Source organism: Mus caroli, unplaced genomic scaffold, assembly GCF_978045245.1.
Source record: "Mus caroli unplaced genomic scaffold, Mus_caroli_1 scaffold_7, whole genome shotgun sequence".
Lineage (NCBI taxonomy): Eukaryota > Metazoa > Chordata > Mammalia > Rodentia > Muridae > Mus > Mus caroli.
In genome coordinates, this window is record NW_028227262.1 from 126,109,217 (window position 1) to 126,129,095 (window position 19,879).

Below are 19,879 nucleotides of genomic sequence, written 5' to 3' on the forward strand. Positions count from 1 at the left end.
CCCCAAGGGTCCAGGTTAGTTGACTCTGTTGGTCCTCCTGTGGAGTTCCTATCCCTTTTGGAGCCTACAATCCTTCCTCCCATTCTTCCATAAGAGTCCCCACGCTCCATCCACTGTTTGGCTGTGGATTGTCTGTGTCTGTCTGAGTCAGCTGCTAGGTGGAGCCTCTCAGAGGACAACATGCTCCTGCCAGCAAGCATAATAGAGTATCATCAATAGTGTTAGGGATTGGTGCTTGCCCATGGAATGGGTCTCAAGTTGAGCCAGTTATTGGTTGGCCATTCCCTCAGTCTCTACTCTATCCCCTTTGCCTGCATTACTTGAAGACAGGAATAATTTTGGGTTGATAGTTTTGTAGGTGGAGTGGTGTCTCTATCATTCCACTGGGGTTCCTACCTGGCTACAGGAGGTGGCCTCTTCAGGTGTGGATACATTGTTGATAAGCAAGCATCATGTAGTAATACTAAAATTAACTCTATGAACTGATACACATTTAGGATTTGTGGCATCATCCTTATCATCATGCTGTACTCAGCTTACTGTTTATTAAAACATTATGCATCATGCAATTTTGTGTATGCACATATGTTTATATATTTCTCTTCTATATATCATGTATTTAACATTATATACCTGCAATATATGGTATGTATATCTGTTGTATATCATATATAATATCAGATATGTGCATGATTTATGTATGTATACATAAATTTGTATGCATTCCATTTAGTGATTTATTTGTATGCATCTAAAAACAAGCGGGGGATACTTTTATACCTGTTAAAGATAACCTACCAAAAGTAAAGAGCTACAATCATCACACAGGGCACTATAAAGTTAGCTGGCAGCCCCTTGTCTGTCTTGCAGTGGTAGTGGCATGGATGTGGGACAGATGCAGCCAGGAGAACTGGCCCCTGGTCATGTGTAGCCGTCTGTGGCCACACCAACTGGGTTCCTGAGTGGGAGGCCAGAGATGTATGGAAGGAAACGGCGAGAGAAATAATGGAGGCCAAGATAGGTTTCTGTTCAAGGCCTCCAAGTTTACTAAGAGTCTGTGCTTATAAAGAGGGGAGACTCATCCCTGCCAATCCATTCTTTTTGTTTGTTTGTTTGTTTTTTGTTTTTTTTGGTTTTTTGAGACAGGGTTTCTCTGTATAGCCTGGCTATCCTGGAACTCATTCTGTAGACCAAGCTGGCCTCGAACTCAGAAATCCACCTGCCTCTGCCTCCCAAGCCAATCCATTCTTGATGCCTGTTGCCAGCCTGTAGGTGATCTGCAGGATGCTGTCTCCGGAATATCTTAAGGGCCTATCTCAAGGGCCTCTCAGCAGGTAGCAGTGTCTTGGAGAAGAGCAGAGGCAGGTGACAGAACAATAGAGCCATCTAAATCGGGAAGGTTCCACCCCAATTGGTCTCATTCTCAGTGGCAGCAAGGTCAAAGCCAGACTACTCAAGGCTGGGGGAGGCTACAGTCATGAGAGAGGGAAAGCTGTCCTTGTCACTTATCTACTTCAGAAATTGGGAGAATGGGCCTTGCACCTCTCCTAGACAGCAAAGATGAGTTGATCCTGATGGTGTGAGTGTGGGTCAGCCATCCCTGAGGGCACAAGAGCAGGAAAACTGGCTCTGCCCTTTACTGGCTGCAACACTGGATGAGGTGTGCAGAGCTGGAGAGCTTGCTCCAATGGTGTGGGTGCGGGAAAGCTGGCAGTCTAACCAGCTCAGAAACCTCCCAGGCCAGGATCTACCCCAAATGCTATCTCATCAGTGAAGTGCTAAAGCTTGTGAAGGGGTCAGTCCTACAGATCCAGTGCTGTAGGATCTCCATAACTCAGGGCAGCAACAGGATTTCCGAGAGGAGTCCCAGAGAGAATCTAGTATTGATATAACAGAAGACTGTTCCTTGAGCCAGATCAGTGACTCATTGCAATGAACATTTGCAAGTACAGAAGAGTGGGAAAAGGGGTCTACTGGGGGGCCATACTATGACATACTAAAGTTTCTAAAACAAGCTTTTCTTTTTCTCTTGATGGGGGAGGTAGCAACGGGGAGATGAAGGGAACTGAGATATATAATGTCATATTCACAAAAATAAAAAAACAATAAATACTTAGGCAGAGAGAGAGAGAGAGACAGACAGACAGACAGACAGACAGACAAAGAAAAGCTTCGAGATGAGTTTTAGCTTGGCTTATCTATATCTTTCAAGTAAGATGTATGGTATCTTTGGCAATAACTTCTTGTCTGTCTAGTTCTGTTAAGCAACACAGAGAAAAAGCAATAAGTTGTAGTATTCTGGGAACTTCTGGACTTCCATGACTATCAGTTTATATGGAGGTGCCCCCGTGCCTGATACAAGGAGCAGCATTACCCAGCTATGCAGGTTCTAGTTACAGTTTTAACTTACATACTTTAATGGATGTCCACAGGAGTAGGTTTCAGTGTGGTTTTCTATAGCTCCTTCTCTTTTCTTTACCTTCTCTCATTGCTCCATCCTCTCCTCTGTCCCACCGCCCTATTCCTGCTCAACTCTCAACTCCTATCATGCCTTTCTCCATTCTCAAATTGCCTGTGTTCCAAACTCAACTGTCTTAAGACAGCCACCTCCCAGGGGGTTTCTGGTTTGGTTTCTGCAGGTTCTCCACATAAGACACGGAAATATAAAGAGGAGTTTGTTCAGAAGATGGGTCAACTTTAAGGAAAAATATGAGTTGCCTTTTAGACTATTAGAAGTTTCTGATCCCAGGTGTAGTAAAATGTGTCCAAGGGAGGCCTTGAAATGTTAACTGTCTGATAAAGAAAAATGAGAACATCATGTTATAGGAATCTTTTCCAAACTTTCCAACCGGATTGTCCAGCCAAATTCATGACTTTATCTTCTACACAGTATACTGAGAATCCCTTTTCCCTTATTTTGCCTCTCACTTTATTTTACTCTTTAATTTCATTTTTTTTATTTATTTTTTGCCTTTGCTACACCACAGACCAACTTAATTCAGTGAAATGGAAAAAAAAATACAAAGAAAAGAAAGAACTTGAGGTCTCTTTCCTAGATGTCTGTAATAGAAATTAGACCACTTTTCTACCCTAATTGAACCCTTCTTTCTGGTCTCTGACCTGACTTTAGTCTCAAGAGAACAGGTTTTATAGAGATGCTGATTTCTTCAGTCACTGTGATGACCTTTGCTTTTGGACATGTTTTGCAATATTTTCAGTGATATGGTAGAAGACAGACTTTTATTCAGTTTTTAACATACTTGATTTTGAGAGTTAACAAACTTTCTCAAGAAGATTTTATAAAATAAAATATATTCAGCTCTGTGAAAGTGATAAATTGGTTGTTTTTTTTAACATAAACAAGAAAATTGGCATTGTTTAGTATTTTATTTTTAACCTGACTCCTGTATTTTGCTAACCCGTTTAATTTCTCTCCCTTTCTTGGCATTTTCTTCAATAGTGTTTTGTTCATGCTATGCCAAGTCTCAGTACCTGCGCTCTCTCAGAATTTCAAGAAATTTTGATCAAAATTTTTTTAATGCCAGATGTGTGCCAGTTGAGTTTGTCAGTAAGCTCAAATGAATTGGAGTATGATAAAGACAAGATGCTATTAATTAAAAGATGAGCCAAGAAAACACGTTATTTTGTTATGATGATTTGAAAAGCCAGATGTCAACAGACTTATTTTCATCCCTAAGAGAATGAATTGGGAAATTAACGACAGATTGTTCAAAATTTTTATGAAGAATAATTCCTTCTTTTTGAAAGAGTCTATAAAAAGTCACATAAAGAAACAGGCTTAGATAATTGTCCTTCCTTTAGAACATATAAAGGCAGGCAGTGTTTAATGAAGACTTCCAAAGGGAGGAAGGGTAGAGTTGCACAGCACTGTGAGAAGAGCTTTCTGCAGTGCCATCTCTTACCTAGACATCCATAGCAGTTTCCCATTCATAAAAAATTATTGCATTGTTTCTGTTAATGAATTATTTCACTCAATTCATCAGTAATGTCTTTTCTAACCTGAATTCATATAGCGTTCCATATTTTGTAGATCAGTATGCTAATTTTTGAGCAGCTGAATAACTATGACAAGCTATAAAGCTTACTGTTATTTTCCTTCTTGGTGGTGCCATCTGTCAGAAACAAAAGCAAAGATCTCATCCAGTAATGAAAGATTCTCATTGCTTAATGCACCTTTTATGGAGGCATGTTGATCTGGGGCAGTTGGTTACTATTCCACATCAAAGAAAACCTTTCTTGCTTCATTGCAGATGGGGGACCCAAGGAGATTTCAGCACTACCCACCCTCGGCCTGTCGTCAAAGTGAAGCTCTTCACAGAAAGCACGGGGGTCCTGGCCCTGGAAGACAAGGAACTGGGCAGGGTGAGTGGTACCTTACAATGAGTTTCCAAGATATCAAGGCATTAGCATGAACCAGTGGAAGATTAACCAGTATTTCTCAGGTGAAACGTGTGCTCATAAAGTTTAGTCAGCAAGATGGCTCCAGAGAAGAAAGTGACTGAAGCCAAGCCCCATGACCTGAGCTCAGTCTCTCTAATCCACATGGTGGATCTCCACATGAAGCATGGCTAGTCACTGAACCCTACAGGCATGACATTGCATGGACTTGCTCCATATGCACACATACACACACACACACACACACACTAACTTAATCAATTGGACAAGGTATCAAAGGCTATTTACGTGTGATTTTTCTATATATCTACCTAACAGCTATAATCTACTAAGCGTAAGTATAAATTAGAAAATATTGTCCTAGGCTTTCAATGCATAAGAAGTACACATGAGCTCAAAGTCACCAGCTCCAGCCTCTCCTCTGGCTGCTGAATGTCATTCACACCAGCCCACTTGTCCATCCTGGTGAAATGTCAGCCTCCTTTAATGGTTTTGCTTAAGGGTTGTCAGGCCATTTCTATTGCACAAGGCCACCTGCTGTTCCTATCTGCTACAGTTAACCAAATTCAAATGCCTCCAAAGGGCATGTCTCCCCTCCCTCCTCTGTCTTCCTATTGAAGTGGGCTTTCTAACACACCTTTTACCACTGAGGCAGTATTCACTGCATTGTATCTAGAATATATATTTATAATCCCTGTGTATTCCAGATGTCATTAAAGGGCTAAGTCCTCTAGCGATCACCACAGCTCAGCGTGGAAGGTGATTCGCTGTGTTACTTGTGAAGTGAGTATCTTCTAAGGAGTGGAGCTGGCTTGTGCTATATGAATGCATAGTACCCAGATCTGAAAGCAGCTGTCACAGATATTTTCAAGAGAGTAAATATTTAGAATTCTTACTTATTTTTTTTGAATTTATGGGTAGATTTTACAAGAATAGATATGGAAGAACATTTGCAGCATTCTGTGTTTTGAAGATTTGAAGATTTTGTGTTTCTCTCTCAGAATCCTTTTTTTTTTTTTTAATTCACTTCAATTCCTCTTCCAGCTCTCTTACACTATTAGAGTTTTTGCATACACGGGTTCCAGATTACTACCTCTCTGACCTTAGTACATGCATTGGACAGAATCTTATATCCATGCATTTATCCCTGTACCATAATGTAACAGAAGAGCCTCAGAGACCACCTCTGATTTTTATAAATCAGAGTCGTTCACACAAACTATAATTATAATCATGAGACTTATCTCCTCATTGTAACTAATTTAATTTTGTATGTAATTCTTTGGACATTTTACCTCATTTTAACTGATTCAACAATATAATTAATCAAATTTTAAGTTGAACATGTAAGGGATATATTTTGTTCTATAATCTGAGATAGCACTTGCACACACTTCCAAAACAAGACAGTTTTTCCATGAGTTTCTCAACTTTATTATTATATTATTTTAAGCAAAATACTGATCTATTCATTTTATGATCTTTAATGTCATCTCTGTCCCCTACTCAATAAATGCCAAAACCTAGTAAATCAGAAATGTCTCAAGATTGTGAGATGCTCCCCAGTGCCCATATAGTCATCTATCCATGTTGGAAAACCACTAATCTATATTAATGACCTACATAGGTTTGAAGGTGATATATTATTTGTGTCAGTGGCTCTCAAAGTTATTTTCTTTCCTTGGAGCTTCAGATTTGCATGATGTAACTGCATGCAAGCAGAACACCAAATTCACACCACCATGAGGTAGTATTCCATACAGGCATTGTCAACCACTGACCTAGAGGTCCCTCTTGTTTCTCTTTCCCTCATTCCAATATTCCACGTATTCTCAAGTTCTGTCAAGTTCCTCTAGGAGTTTCCCGATTCTTGATGTCTCCATTAACATGATCCAATGTGTCACATATACTTCCCTAAGAAGCTGCTTCTACTTTTTAATTTGCCACCATAGCCCCTTTACTTCAGCCTTTATATTCCAGACTATGATCTATTAAAACATCAGAAGCATTTCTTCATTCTATTCTTTAAATCATTCAGTCTCTACACTTACTGAAATAAAAATCTAACTCTTCATCTTAGTATAAAGAGTAGCATCGCCAGCACCTTGATATTAGTGTAAAGTGCTGGTTATCCTGTCCCATTGTAGACTTGCTGAATCAGACCATGGGACGTGAGGGCTACAGGGCATTTTAATTTCCATCTTGTTGATGTGGACACATACTGAATTTAGAGACATCCTTCTTGGAGAACTCACCACTGCTTCAAGGTCCACCTTCTGTATATGATAACCTTTCTACTGCCACTCTTCCTTCAAATATAGCTTGCTCCTTCCTTCCTGCCTGCCTCCCTGCCTCCCTGCTTGCTTGCTTTTCCTTCCTTTCTTTCTTTCTTTCTTTCTTTCTTTCTTTCTTTCTTTCTTTCTTTCTTTCTTTCTTCTTTCTTCTCAAATATCTATTCCTCATCTCTGCTTTAGACTTGAAGTCTTCAGATGGGTAATAGTCTGAGCTCATATAACACGTGCAAATAGAGGGTGACACTTGCTCTACTGGAGGACAATGCTAATATCATCTATATACCTATCTAGTTTTCTAGACAACTTATTTCAGTTCAAAGACAAAGACCTTATTTAATGTGAAATATATTGTCTAAAATACCAAGAATAAACCCAAGAAAACCTTGTTTTTATACATAAAAATTTCATTTAAAATTGTGTGCAATATTTGGACTTCAAAAACAAGCAACAACGATGCAAAATGGGTTTATACCACAAGATACCACTGGACATCTGCTAAATACAGAACAGGTGACCAGAGCAAATGCTAGTAACTCTCCAAGACAGAAACTCATTTATTAATGGAGGCAATGGAAAATTGAGACACAATCTTTGCAAGACTTGATGGTCTCTTATATATTAAATGTAAACATATCATATGAATTCCATACTGGACTTGTAGGCATATACACAAGATTTATGCATTTTATATTTTCACAAAAGCTATATGTCACTATATAGGTAGGGTGGTAAACCCTGGTACATTCATGCCATGAAATACTACTTTGTGCTAGAAAAGAAAATAAGTTATTAATTCATACAAATATATAGCTAAAACGTATATGACAAAAATGAGGGAGTGTATGATTCTACTCATGGGGGTGAGGGGTATAGAGCTGTAAGAATGCAAACCTGAGTGCTTGCTAGAGACTGACTGACTGGGAAGTGACTGGCTCTGAAGAAGTACCTGAGATACTTTTAGAGTGATGCCCCAGTTCTGTATGGTACAAAGGACTGGATTAATGAATTATGCATTTGATAAAATCCAAATATGTAGAGTGCACTTTAATGTATGCACAGTAACCTTCATGTGTATGCACACACATGCACTCACAGACACATACACACCAATCTGTGATATCAAAGGGATCCCCATGTGGAATAGAAATTGTGTTAAAAATAATTGTATTAAAATATTAAAAAATGAATTTACTTAAAAGAGTGATGAGAAAAGTCTTAGCTCTAAGTCTCTAAGACAAGAAGAATAGCCTGGAAAACATACTCTCTTATCGCCACAAGGCTGGCCACTGTGGTGTCAGTACATCTCCTGCATACCACTCAATGTCCTTGTCATTCACCCTCAAGCCCCAACTTAAGCCCCATCCATGTGTGAGAGAGTTGTGAGGCAAAGCCACATTGGGAACCATGTACAGAATGACTGACCAGGACTCTTCAGGACTCGTAAGCTGTGAAAAAACAATACTGATAAAAGGTAGAGAAGAATAAAAGACAGGAATGGTAAACTTAATGTGCTATGTTGGATTAGCTATTGAAACAGAAATTGAAAAACAGCTGAAATTCAATAGCATCTGTTGTAGTACAGATGGACTATTTTAAACTTCTTACCTTCGATAAAGATAGATATTCCATAGTAATATATAATCTTTTTTGCTTCTTTTTTTTTGCTTTACTTTGTTTTGTTTTGTTTTGTTTTGGAAAACTAGGTCAGGTGTATACAAAACATATCTATACTGACTTAGCAACTTTTATAATATTAAATTATTTTTTAACATAAGTCTTTATACAATTATTTTCTTTGTGTCAAAGACAGAAAATGAGGTCCTAAATGAATAATCTAGGAATCCTATAAAGTCATGACTTTCAATGTACATAAATACATTCCTTCACTGGAAACTGATAGTGCATGCAATAGTGGCTTACAGTATCACTAAAAAGAGCAGCAATACTAGCGGGCCTAGAGAAGAGGAATACGCATCCATGCCTCTGCTATCCATGAATTTGAAAAGTTAAAGAACAGACCTTAGTATCCTTATTTGTTTTGTCTTGGTATCTGCCTTAGTAGGTTCATGGACGACTACTATGTTCAAAAGTAACTGAATGGTTAAAGCCACTGAAGAAGATGTATAGTCTCGCTTTCTGCAGATTATTGACAATAAGCCTGTCGTTGTTCTTCCCTGAGAAGCTCGCTTAAGGACCTTTGGGATCCTTTCAGCAGATGGCGGAGTGTGCCTGCGCTCCATTACCACCTTGTTAAACAGGCTTAGGATCTGTTAGTCTCCACACCCTTTACCCCTTGTCTGTAAACTGATGGAAGAGAAATAGGTAAGCATCTCTTCTTGTTCTAAAGCACTCTTGTTTTATTGAATTGACTAGGTAGTATTACAACTTGTTCTGCAAACATAATTCCATTTAATCCTCTATGGAGGGCAGTGGAAACATTATCTTTTTAACTAAGAAAGGTAATAATCTAGATGTAAAATGTACACATTCAGACAGACATAAAGATATGTAGTGTGAAAGTACAAAGGACACTATGAAGAGGAGGAATGTCTTTAAAAAGAAGAGGGTGGGGTGGGCAGAGCAAGGGTCATGAACAGGGACAGCGATTTCAGAGATTTGTTATATGTAGAATACAGAATATCTCTCTCCTTCTCTCTCTTTCCCCTCTCTCTCTCTCTCTCTCTCTCTCTCTCTCTCTCTCTCTCACACACACACACACACACACACACACACACACACACACACACACCAGATATAAAAGCAAAGCAGGAGTGTTTGAAAGGTACTGGTGAGAAGGAGAAGCGGAGTGTGGGAGGGTGGAGAATGTCATGTTTATGAACAGAATGCAATGACATACACATTAAAATGTCCTAAGGGGTGGACAGAGCGGTAACTACTGGAATTTGGGTTTGTGACTGCAGAGTCTGTTCCTCAAGCCAGACATGAAGCAGACATGACTGACATGGTGAGAACATTCCAGAGTATTTCATGATCAAGACAGAGGATGATTCAAAATCTCAGGATTTAAAAAGCAGGAATCAAAAAGTACTTAAGCTGAACTAATTTTATAGTGATACACACTTTAGATGTTTTTGTCATTTCTACAGTTAATTGATTTTTGAATCATACTATTGAATCTGTCTATTTATTTGTGAACGAGTTATAGTCTCAGATAACTTGTTTACCTTGTTGAATGATATTCTTGGGTACAGATATATTTTGGAAGTTCTATACAATGAGTTTTTAGTTTTATAAATATTGATATAGGGTTAGCAACTTGACTCATCAGATAAGAACACGGGTAGTTGTTGCAGAGGACCCAAGTTCAAATCCCAGAACCTGCATGACACCTAAAATTATCTATAACTTCAGTCCTAGGGGATCCAGTGCACTCTTGTAACTTCTTTATATACTATATGTATGTGGTACACAGGCAAACACACAGACATACAGGCAAAAATGCCCATGTACATACTTTCTTAACTAAAAAAATGGAAGTTTAATATATAATGGTTCTTGAAAAATGACAGTAAAAGAGCTCCTGACTAGTAGATTTTGAAAGAATACAAGTTGAGAGCAGACCCCTACCTGGGGGGACTCAGGAAAGCCTTTTTACCTCTCCCAGACCATGCCAGGGTGCAAATGTCAAGAAGAATCACACCTGCTCCTGATTCTGAATTGCTGCCAGGGTTGAGAACTGGCACCGAGAGGGCCAATGGAAAACAATCATTGCGTGTAGACTGGTGACATGACAGCTTAGAATTAGGGTGACACCCTTCAGTTGAACATCCTCTTATTTGGCAGTGGCTCACCATGCAGACTTTGTTTGTGGATGCCATATGCAGATACCTATTTCTGGAAGTAGAAATGGCATATGGACATTTTTCATCTGAGTTGATGTCCAATTCTTTACTGAGTGTGAAGGGAATACCTAGAGGCAAAACCAGGATTTTTCTAAGGAAACAATTATGAATGTGTGTGGTAGCTAGTAAATAGCCAACTAGTCAGATATGGCACGAAAAAATAGCTTGTTAATTACAAGGTGTATTTGTCCTGAAATTTTTGAAAAATAAGGCTTACTTTACATTGACGTATAAGAAAAATCACAATAGTATCATCTACTTCATGGCAATGCAGCTTCCATTGAGCCTTTTATATTAAATATCACATGAATGTTTATCATATTATAGATAAATATTAAATACAAATGATTTGCCAAGTGCTTTGCTTGAGTACAGGAAAAAATGGAAGATTCACAGAATTTTTAGATTTAGGATTACCATAAAGTTTTTTGGTGGGGGTTGTTGTTGTTGTTGTTTGGTTTTGGTTTTTGTTTGTTTGTTTGTTTGGTTGGTTGGTTGGTTGGTTGGTTGGACTTTTTTTTTCAGCATTTCACTGTGTGGCTGAATATCCTAGGTTGGTCTTAAACTTGAAGTCCCCTTGGTCTTGTAAGCACAAGCCATCACAAGCTTTCAGGCTGGGTTCACAGCTTTGGTGTCCCTTGTGATTCCTGTTGTCTCATGATGGTGGGGAAGCATTTGGATCAGAGTCTATTTTCCTTTTCAGTGCAGCAAGTTCAGAACATGTTTTTAAAAGTAAGACTCACAATTGCCAAGAAGCTGGATTTTATGCATCTCTTAGATGCATGTTTTGGAGATAGTCTTGGAATTAAGCCTGTATCTGATAAATTTCCTTTGTTTCCTTATTTACACTTGTCTGTAAAATTTCTTGAAGTAAAAGAGGTCATATGAAATATGTGAAAATGCCACCACCTGTGCTTGATTTATCAATATAAACACAATGTGGAAATAATAAATGTTGGTTTCAAATGCATTTTAAATATTAAAGTAAAACAGCCTTGTAGAATTGATTTTGCCATGGAAAGAAACTGTTGTGTTTCAAAAACTTTATACCATTTTAATTTCCAAATAAAATTTAGCTTTTATACTTGTGTTTTCCTCAAACATTCCTTTTGTTTTCTTTCTTGAGCATCAAACTAGACTCTCCTGGGACTTATCAGAGTCTCTTTAAATTATAAGATTTGACGAGAGAAATACTATATCATGTAAAAGTAACTTTTATATACCAGGCATTATAGTCTTGGAGGCTTACTGCTGAATAAGCTCACCATTTCTAGCTCTTTCTGATTTCTGGATGACTGGTTGAACTCAGCTGTTGTGGCTCAAAGCCCTCTCCCAGCTGACCGATTCAATCTGGCTTCTCTCAGCTTCTGATTGAATTGCTCTGCTTAGCCTCAAACTAACTCTGGAAATTTGTTCTAATATTCTGGCTCTTTCTTATTCTCTGGATTCAGCTGTCTCAGCTGGCATGTACTGAACTCACAAACAAACTCAACTCCACTTCACTGTACTCACTGCACCAACTCTCAACACATTCAACTCAGCTAACTGCTGCTGGCCTGTGCTCGCTCTAGCTCTCACACACTCTCGCTCTGACTCTGCTCTGCTCTGCTCTGCTCTGCTCTGCTCTGCTCTGCTCTGCTCTGCTCTGCTCTGCTCTGCTCTGCTCTGCTCTGCTCTTAACTAGCTTCTCTTTCCTATGCTGTTCCTGTGAGAATTGGGCATATCCTATCTCTGACTCATTGTGTCAAATATTTCTCTGATTTGTTACCTTGTCTGCTACTTCATTAGATGTCACTTTGAAACACGCCTGCTTCCTTGTACAAATTAACTCTATCCCCATTAATAGAGATTAAAGGTATGTGGCATGTCTACATTCCAGCAAGATCACACAGACTGAAGAGGTCTTTGGATTTGATTAGAGCAGCCATGTTGCTGAATGAAAATTCCTCTACAATGTTATGGCCTAGCCATGCAGTTGACTCTGGGTGATAACACTGTCATATAAAGCCTAAAGTGCTGTTCAGTCTACTCTTCTGATTCTCTCTCTTCCCTGGATGTATTGTTTATAATTGGTCCCTCCTTCATTATTTAAGAGCCTTATAGCTAGAGAAGGTACCCAAGGAGTTAAAGGGATATGCAACCCTATAGGGGGAACAACATGATGAACTAACCAGTACCCCAGAGCTCTTGTCTCTAGCTGCATATGTATCAAAAGATGGCCTAGTCAGCCATCACTGGAAAGAGAGGCCCATTGGACTTGCAAACTTTATATGTCCCAATACAGGGGAATGCCAGGGCCAAAAGAATGGGAATGGGTGGGTAGGGAAGTGGGGGGGGGGGTATGGGGGACTTTTGGGATAGCATTGGAAATGTAATTGAGGAAAATACGTAATAAAAAATATTAAAATTTTTTAAAAAAGAGCCTTATTAATGCTTTAACCCAAAAGTAGCATGATTAGCTGAAAAAGCCCCATGCCTTTACTGGAACATTAAATTTAAAATACCCTCTAACTGTCTAGTTTATACAGAGTCGTTGTGAAGCTTCCTTCAACATACAAGGGATATTAAATGTTGGTTGCATAATTAATCAGTGAAATCTTTTAAATAAATAACCACACAGTTAAATTGATTTAAAAATAATTTCAGGCCTTTTTAAAATTCAAACAAACAAAACTATACATTTGAGCATATTTTTAAAGGGCCAGCACTATATATGAATTCAGAAAGCAGTAGAGAACAGCTAGTTTCATCATAATCATAGGTATTTTCTTCACTTTGAAAGAAAAGTTTAATATCCAATTTTATTGAAATAGCTAGTACTTGGTGATGACAGTCTTAGATATTTGATTTATATCATTTGCTCCAAAATGAAAGGCGGATTTGGTTACATTTCATCTGTCTAACTCAGCTCACTGGACACAAGAGACTTTTCATTTTTGTTGTTTTAGAATATACTATCTTTTTTTTTTAAACTGAAAAATAACACACACACACACACAAATCTCTGTCCTTCTTTAATCCTCTGTACCCATGACAAAAAGCAAAGACAGGCCATGACTGAGCAGCGGCAGTGTCTCCATGGTGCATGCTCTTCATTGTTTCTAGCACAGGTTCATTATGTCTAGTTTATAAAAATACATGCTGTTGCTTTTGAAGGAAAAATGACATGATAAAGTATACCCGTTAGTGGGTCCTCGATGAGTTCATTTGTCACATTCTGACTAAGTGACCAAGATCTTCACTAAGGAAATAGGAGAAAGCATGGCTTGACTTCTTACCACCAAAAGGAACTGAACAGGTTATAGATACGCATTCTCCATACTGGCTGCCTGGAGGAGACCATAGCCACAGGAGCTGACATTTCTCTACATCTCCAGGCCAATAAAGACCCTCCTCTGTCCATGACAAAGCAAATGATAGACTTAGGTGCACCAGTGCCTCGCTATTACTAGTTGTGCTTTGTTGTTGCACCATTGCCATTCTCTGCACATCCCTAACACAAATGACTGTGTGATTACTTCATATCTGCACCTCCTTGATGAAGAATCCATTGCCACATTTGACCCATCTTTATCACTACATATGTTAAGTACTTAGCCATGCATCAGGTATAAGCTGATCATAGTCACCCTGTTGACTTTCTTCTTGTGTTGTTACTCATGTCATATTTGTTTCCTTTTTCAAATAGTCTCTCTTCTCTCTTACAGTTTATTTTTCATCCTTTGAAAGTTTCATACAAGTAATGAATGAATCTCTGTTCTATTCACCAGTTACTTTGTCTGACACCTTCCTTTGCTGAAATACTGCTTCCAAGCAAGGTCTCCTCCTGATCTCATGTGTACATTGTGTGTGTGCCCACTGAGTTTCTACACAGTTGCCTGCATGAGTATGCAAGAATTACTGAAGCCTGGGCAGTGTATCTGTGACTACACATTGAGAAGAAGTGGCATGTCTTCCACCAGGCCAACAGCCATAAACTGTCACTAGTTTCTCAGAGGTGGGGGTGGGGTCTCATGAGTTCTTCCCACGTTCACCATACAGTGTTAATGAACTAGTCTTGTGTAGGTCTTATGGAAGTAACCATGGTGATGGAGAATTCATAAGTGCATCAGCCAGATAATTTCCAGAAAACAATGTTGCAAAGTACTCTTCCCCAAAATGGCTCTGATGTAGTAGTTTTCTGTCCTCCCTTCTTGCGGTGGGGAGGATAATATAAATGTCCTGCTTAGGGCCACAAACTCCCCAGTGTCTTGTTTTCTGTACTTCAAGCCACTGTAAATCTCTGTATTAACTACCCTCCTTTGCAAAACTGAAGCATCTCTGACTAAGGCTAAGAACTGCATTTGTCTATGGTTATAAAGATAAGTGTATAAACTTCCCTACCCTCTATGCCCTGTTTCTGCTGTGGTTATTCCAGATAATTTGTTCTGCCATATGAAGTTTAGAATAAAGTCACAGATTTCTTCTGTCTAAGGCCCTACTTCAACTCCAGAAGAATGACAATCTTAAGAACCCCGGTCAGGAACTAATGCGGACACAGCACGTGATTCTAGTCACTTGAGGTTATTTTATATCTTAAGATATGTTTATACAATGATTGTTTTATATCTGCTTTAATATATTTGAGTTCAAGGCAGCCTTAGAATAGTATGGTTTTAAATTGTTCATTGTTTCTATGAACAAAATCAGGATTATTTTTAGGAAGAAATAATATACTGAGTAAACAGTGATATATTATAAAAGTGGGAGAGACTGAAGTTAATTTATTTGTATCAGAAGCCCAACAATCAACTTAGCCATGGTAGTTAGTGGCTTCCATAAATACTTGTGATATGATTGTGAGATAGAAAATTTTAGGTAATTTAAGTTTTATGGTTCAAAGAGGGCCAAAGTAGCTACAGAAGATACCATTTAAGTAAATGAAACTCAAGTTCTATGTTCAGCTTTATATCTAAGAAAATCGATGATTGCTTATTTCACTTATATAATTGGTACATTTAAGCCCTGGAACTGCTTAGGAAATAAGACTGGCTGTTTTATCAGATACTCTCTGTTGTAGTAATATTTAATCTCAATCTGGAGTTTCTACCCTGCCTTTGATCATTCAGCTCCCAGATAAAAGACACACACACAACCTTTATATTTATAGGAAGTCTTCAAAGCTGGGCAGATATCTACCCTCTAAGTTGTTAGAATCGACATTCTCATCAATAACCCTGATTTGGAACTTGCCATATTCGATGTGGGCAGCTCTTAATGCCAACCGGTCATTCCTCACGGCCGTATTTCTGTGACTCACCTTTTCTGTGGCATCTTCTCCTCAATCCACCTTTTCTCATTGTGGTCCATGCCTCAGACTCCCAGCTAAGGAACCAAAATTCTGCCTGCCTCCTTTCTTCTTCCCTCTATGGGCCATTGGCTTCTTTACTCACCAATCAAGCATAACATGGAGGAGCAAGGTGACATCACATCACTTGTGTCTCTGTGAGAATTTCCTCATCCCCGGGACACCACAATACAGAGCAACAGACCAAACTTCAACTCTGTTTTGTGTGGGCAATTTGAAGTTAAAAGGATGTATTCAAGACACTTCCTTTTCCAGATAAGATAATATGTATATTATAGTTCAAAGTGAGAAAGTAAAATTTAAAGACATGGTTGTGTCTAGCCCTGAGGGGAGGGGTTTGATGAAGGCATCACACTGAGTGAGAATTCCAAAGTCTGTCTCTGTCTCTGTCTCTGTCTCTGTCTCTGTCTCTCTCTCTCTCTCTCTCTCTCTCTTTCATCTGGCTGTGGACCTCTTTGTTCCCATCCACTATGAGAAAAAAACATCTCTGATGATAGCTGAGCAGGCCACTAATCTGATCTGTGTATAAAAAATAATTATAAAAGATGCAACATGATTGCTCATTGTGGTTTGCAGTTCCCCAGCTATTTAGTGGTTTTTATTTACAGTGGAATATTATTCAGCCTAAAGAGAAGGAAATCTTATCATTTTCAGCAACAGGGATGACCCTAGAAAAAAACATTATGGTAAGTGAAATATGCCAAACTAGAGAGACAATTCATATATATATATATATATATATATATATATATATATATATATATACACACACACACACACATATGTGTGTGTGTGTAACTTCTGGTACTCTGTGCTGCATCTTGATGATTGCACTTAGTAATGCATACCCAAAATTCTTCTAACAGGCAAATCTTAAATTCTCTCACCACGGGGACCCAAAAAAACCTGTTAAATTGATATGAAGATAGCATATCTTACACAGTGGGTGTGTGATTTCTATGTGACAGCTCTACCTCCATGAAGCTTGAGTGAGAGCATCCAGTTTGGCTGTGTTGAGCAATAGTGAAGCCTGTGTGCTTGGATTTGCAGCTAATTCCCTTTACTATATAAAGTTAAGAGTCAGAGATAAAGTCTTTTGAAAGGTAGAGAATTCATATCAGTTGTTTTTTCAGCATAAAATGAACCATTTGTAACTAACTTATTCAAGGACATCAGTGCTAGAGTGGAGTCTTCCCCAGTAAGTATGAAGATTTGAAGGGATACAACTCTCTCTCTTTCTCTCAATCTCTCCCCCTCCCCCTCCCCCTCCCCCTCCCCCTCCCTGCTCTCAGTGCTTGCTTCCTTGGGCCTTACTCCCCTTTTCTCCTCCCTCTCAGCATGTTATCTGATACTGAATTACATTTGTCCAGTTTTCCCTAGCCTTGCACTCTTCAGTTTTCCTTCCTCACGGTTCACATGGCCTTCTGACTCTTTTACTCCTACCGTTAAAATGGCACATGGTTAAAGTTCTCATTAGTCTTATTTTAGCATATTTGAGCTGTGACCTTTAGCCCCTGTATAGACTTCAACTGAAAATAAAGTTCTCTGAGCCCTTAGAGAGTGGCCGTTGGTTTGTAATACAAATACTGACAGGGAGAGATAGTCTATAAATGGATCAAACCCAGAACACTCCACTCCATTATATGCCCCACCACACTCTTGAGTTTAAGGATATTGCCCGGTTTCATGTTTAGACAATAACCATCCTCCATTTAACATCAAGTTACAGATACACAGCAATCTCCTTGGCTCTAAAAAATCGTATCAGACTTAATATTTGTTCTCACCAAATGGTGAGAACAAAGCTAAGCACATTCATGGAATGTTTATGAAATAATTAGAGGGATAATGTGTTAGACCGAGAAGGAGATGTGAAGTTGCAAGTGTGTTATACTATCTTGAAATAACCTTCTTTAGCTCTCCATTTAACTTCAGTGTCAAGTTATTTACATAACAAGATAATGCCTAGCTTTTTAGGGTAATGTGAAAATTAATTTAAATTTCATAAAGCACTCTATGGCACTCTGATCAGGTCTTATAAATGACAGGCATTATTATAACCAGGCGGTTTTGGGTGGTTTTTTTTTAAGCATCATGCGGCGCCCATGATGGAAAGTGTATCAGTGAGTAGATGCAAAGGTCACGGCCATTCATAATTTATGCCTGAGGGGAGTAGATCAAGAATAATCAGAATGCTTTCCTTTCTAGATGGATTTTAAAACAGATGTCTCCATGATGGGATATATTATTTCTTCCAAAAAGAAGCATGAGATCCATACATTTCGGGCAATAAAAATGATGTATGAAAAAGAGGGACCAATATCCATAATTGAACCATGAAAAACACAGTAACTGACGAGCTTGATCATGTCCTTTAGAATCTTTAGAAAAGCTTTAAATAGAAGAAATAGCCCTTGATTATTTGAGGGTCTGGAGTGTGAATTTTGTTAGAAATATATGTGCTGACCCTAGCTCTTTCAGCTTCTTCTTCTTTTTTTTAATATTTGCATTTGTTACAGTAAAAGTTTACATTTTTGCCTTAATTGCAATTTTGACTAAAAAGGAGAAAAGGTGGTATATTTGAAACATTTAATACATGCACAGTCCTGTAAGAATGTGACAGGCAGGACTGGAGAGTTGCCTCGGTAATTAAGAGCAGCAAGCGGACCTGGGTTCAGTTCTCAGCAGCCACATGGTAGCTTGCAACTGCCTGCGACTTCAATTCCAGGGAAACCCTGTTCTGGCCTCTGCAGGCTCCTATACATATCCCATAAGCTCACCTAGACACGCATACATACATGCTTTATGTTAAATCTTTCTTCACAAAAATACTATGACAGAAATAAGCCCATAGAAAATCCAATAAAGCTGGTGATGGAAATCTACATACAAAGGTATCTTTGAATCAGCAAGGGTTTCTTTCCAAGTCAAATTTCATCTTTCATTGTTTGTTTCCCATAGTAAATTATGGGAAAATGTAGTGGCTTTAAAAAGACACATTCCTTACCTTGTAAATTTGAAGGTTATATTGGTAAGTTTTTGTTTTGTTTTTTTTTTTTTTTAATCAAGTTGATACAAGCCAGAATTGTCTGGGAAGTGGGAACTTCAACAGAGGAATTTCCTCTATCAGTTTGGCTTGTAGGCAAGACTGTGGGTTTTTATTTTTGGGGGTTGTTGTTGTTGTTGTTAATGACTAATGTTTCTGGGCCCTGCACACTGTGGCGATACTACCACTGAGAAGGTGAGGCTGGATTAAGAGCAAGACAAGAGAGCCATGGAGAGAAGTCTGTAAATATTTTTTTCTGTGGTTCCCACCTCTGCTCATACTTGAGTCTCTGCCTTGAACTAAATGATAGATTGTGAAGAGGAAGTGTAAGCCACATAAAACTTTTGTCCCCAGGCTGGTTTTTTTTTTTTTCATCAAAAGGCAAATTATAACAAAGATAATAAATCCAAAATGCCTTTCTGTGGGCTGGAATTAGGGTATCTAGTTTTTCATCCTTTAGTGGGGAATACCATGCCATTCCTTCTCTGGCTTCTGGAGGCTGTAGTATCCTCTGGCTTAGACCTTCTTCCGTTTCCAAAGGCAAAAAATGGACACCAAGCCTCTACCATGTCATATCTTCAAAACTGACCCCTTTCCTTTCACATATAAAACACTTTATGAAATATTGAAGAGATGGTTGGGTTGGTGTAGTTCTCGCTGTGTAAGCATGAGGACCTGCTGGATGGAGCTCTGAACATGGAATCCCGGCACTGCAGTGTTAGGTAAGAAGCTTCCTAGACTACTGGCCAGCCAGTCTAGTCCAGTCAGTGAGATTCAGATACAGGGAGAAGTCCCATTTGAAGAAAAATATCAAGATGAAGAATGACTGTTAGAAGACAGTATGAACTGATCTTTACATGCAGGTACACAAGCGCACAGTGACATGATATGTGCCCACATATGGATACAT

The 19,879-nt window shown here is 38.7% G+C and overlaps 1 protein-coding gene across 10 annotated transcripts in view; it reads left to right on the forward strand.

Moving 5' to 3' along the window:
• Positions 1 to 19,879, forward strand: part of Cadps2 (calcium dependent secretion activator 2) — a 558,168-nt gene that overhangs the window by 290,890 nt on the left and 247,399 nt on the right. For all 10 annotated transcript variants that reach the window (XM_085840793.1, XM_085840791.1, XM_029478700.2 and 7 more), the window contains exon 7: positions 4,272 to 4,383. In XM_085840793.1, the coding sequence (XP_085696919.1) occupies positions 4,272 to 4,383 (112 nt within the window). The remainder of the gene's footprint in view (positions 1 to 4,271; positions 4,384 to 19,879) is intronic.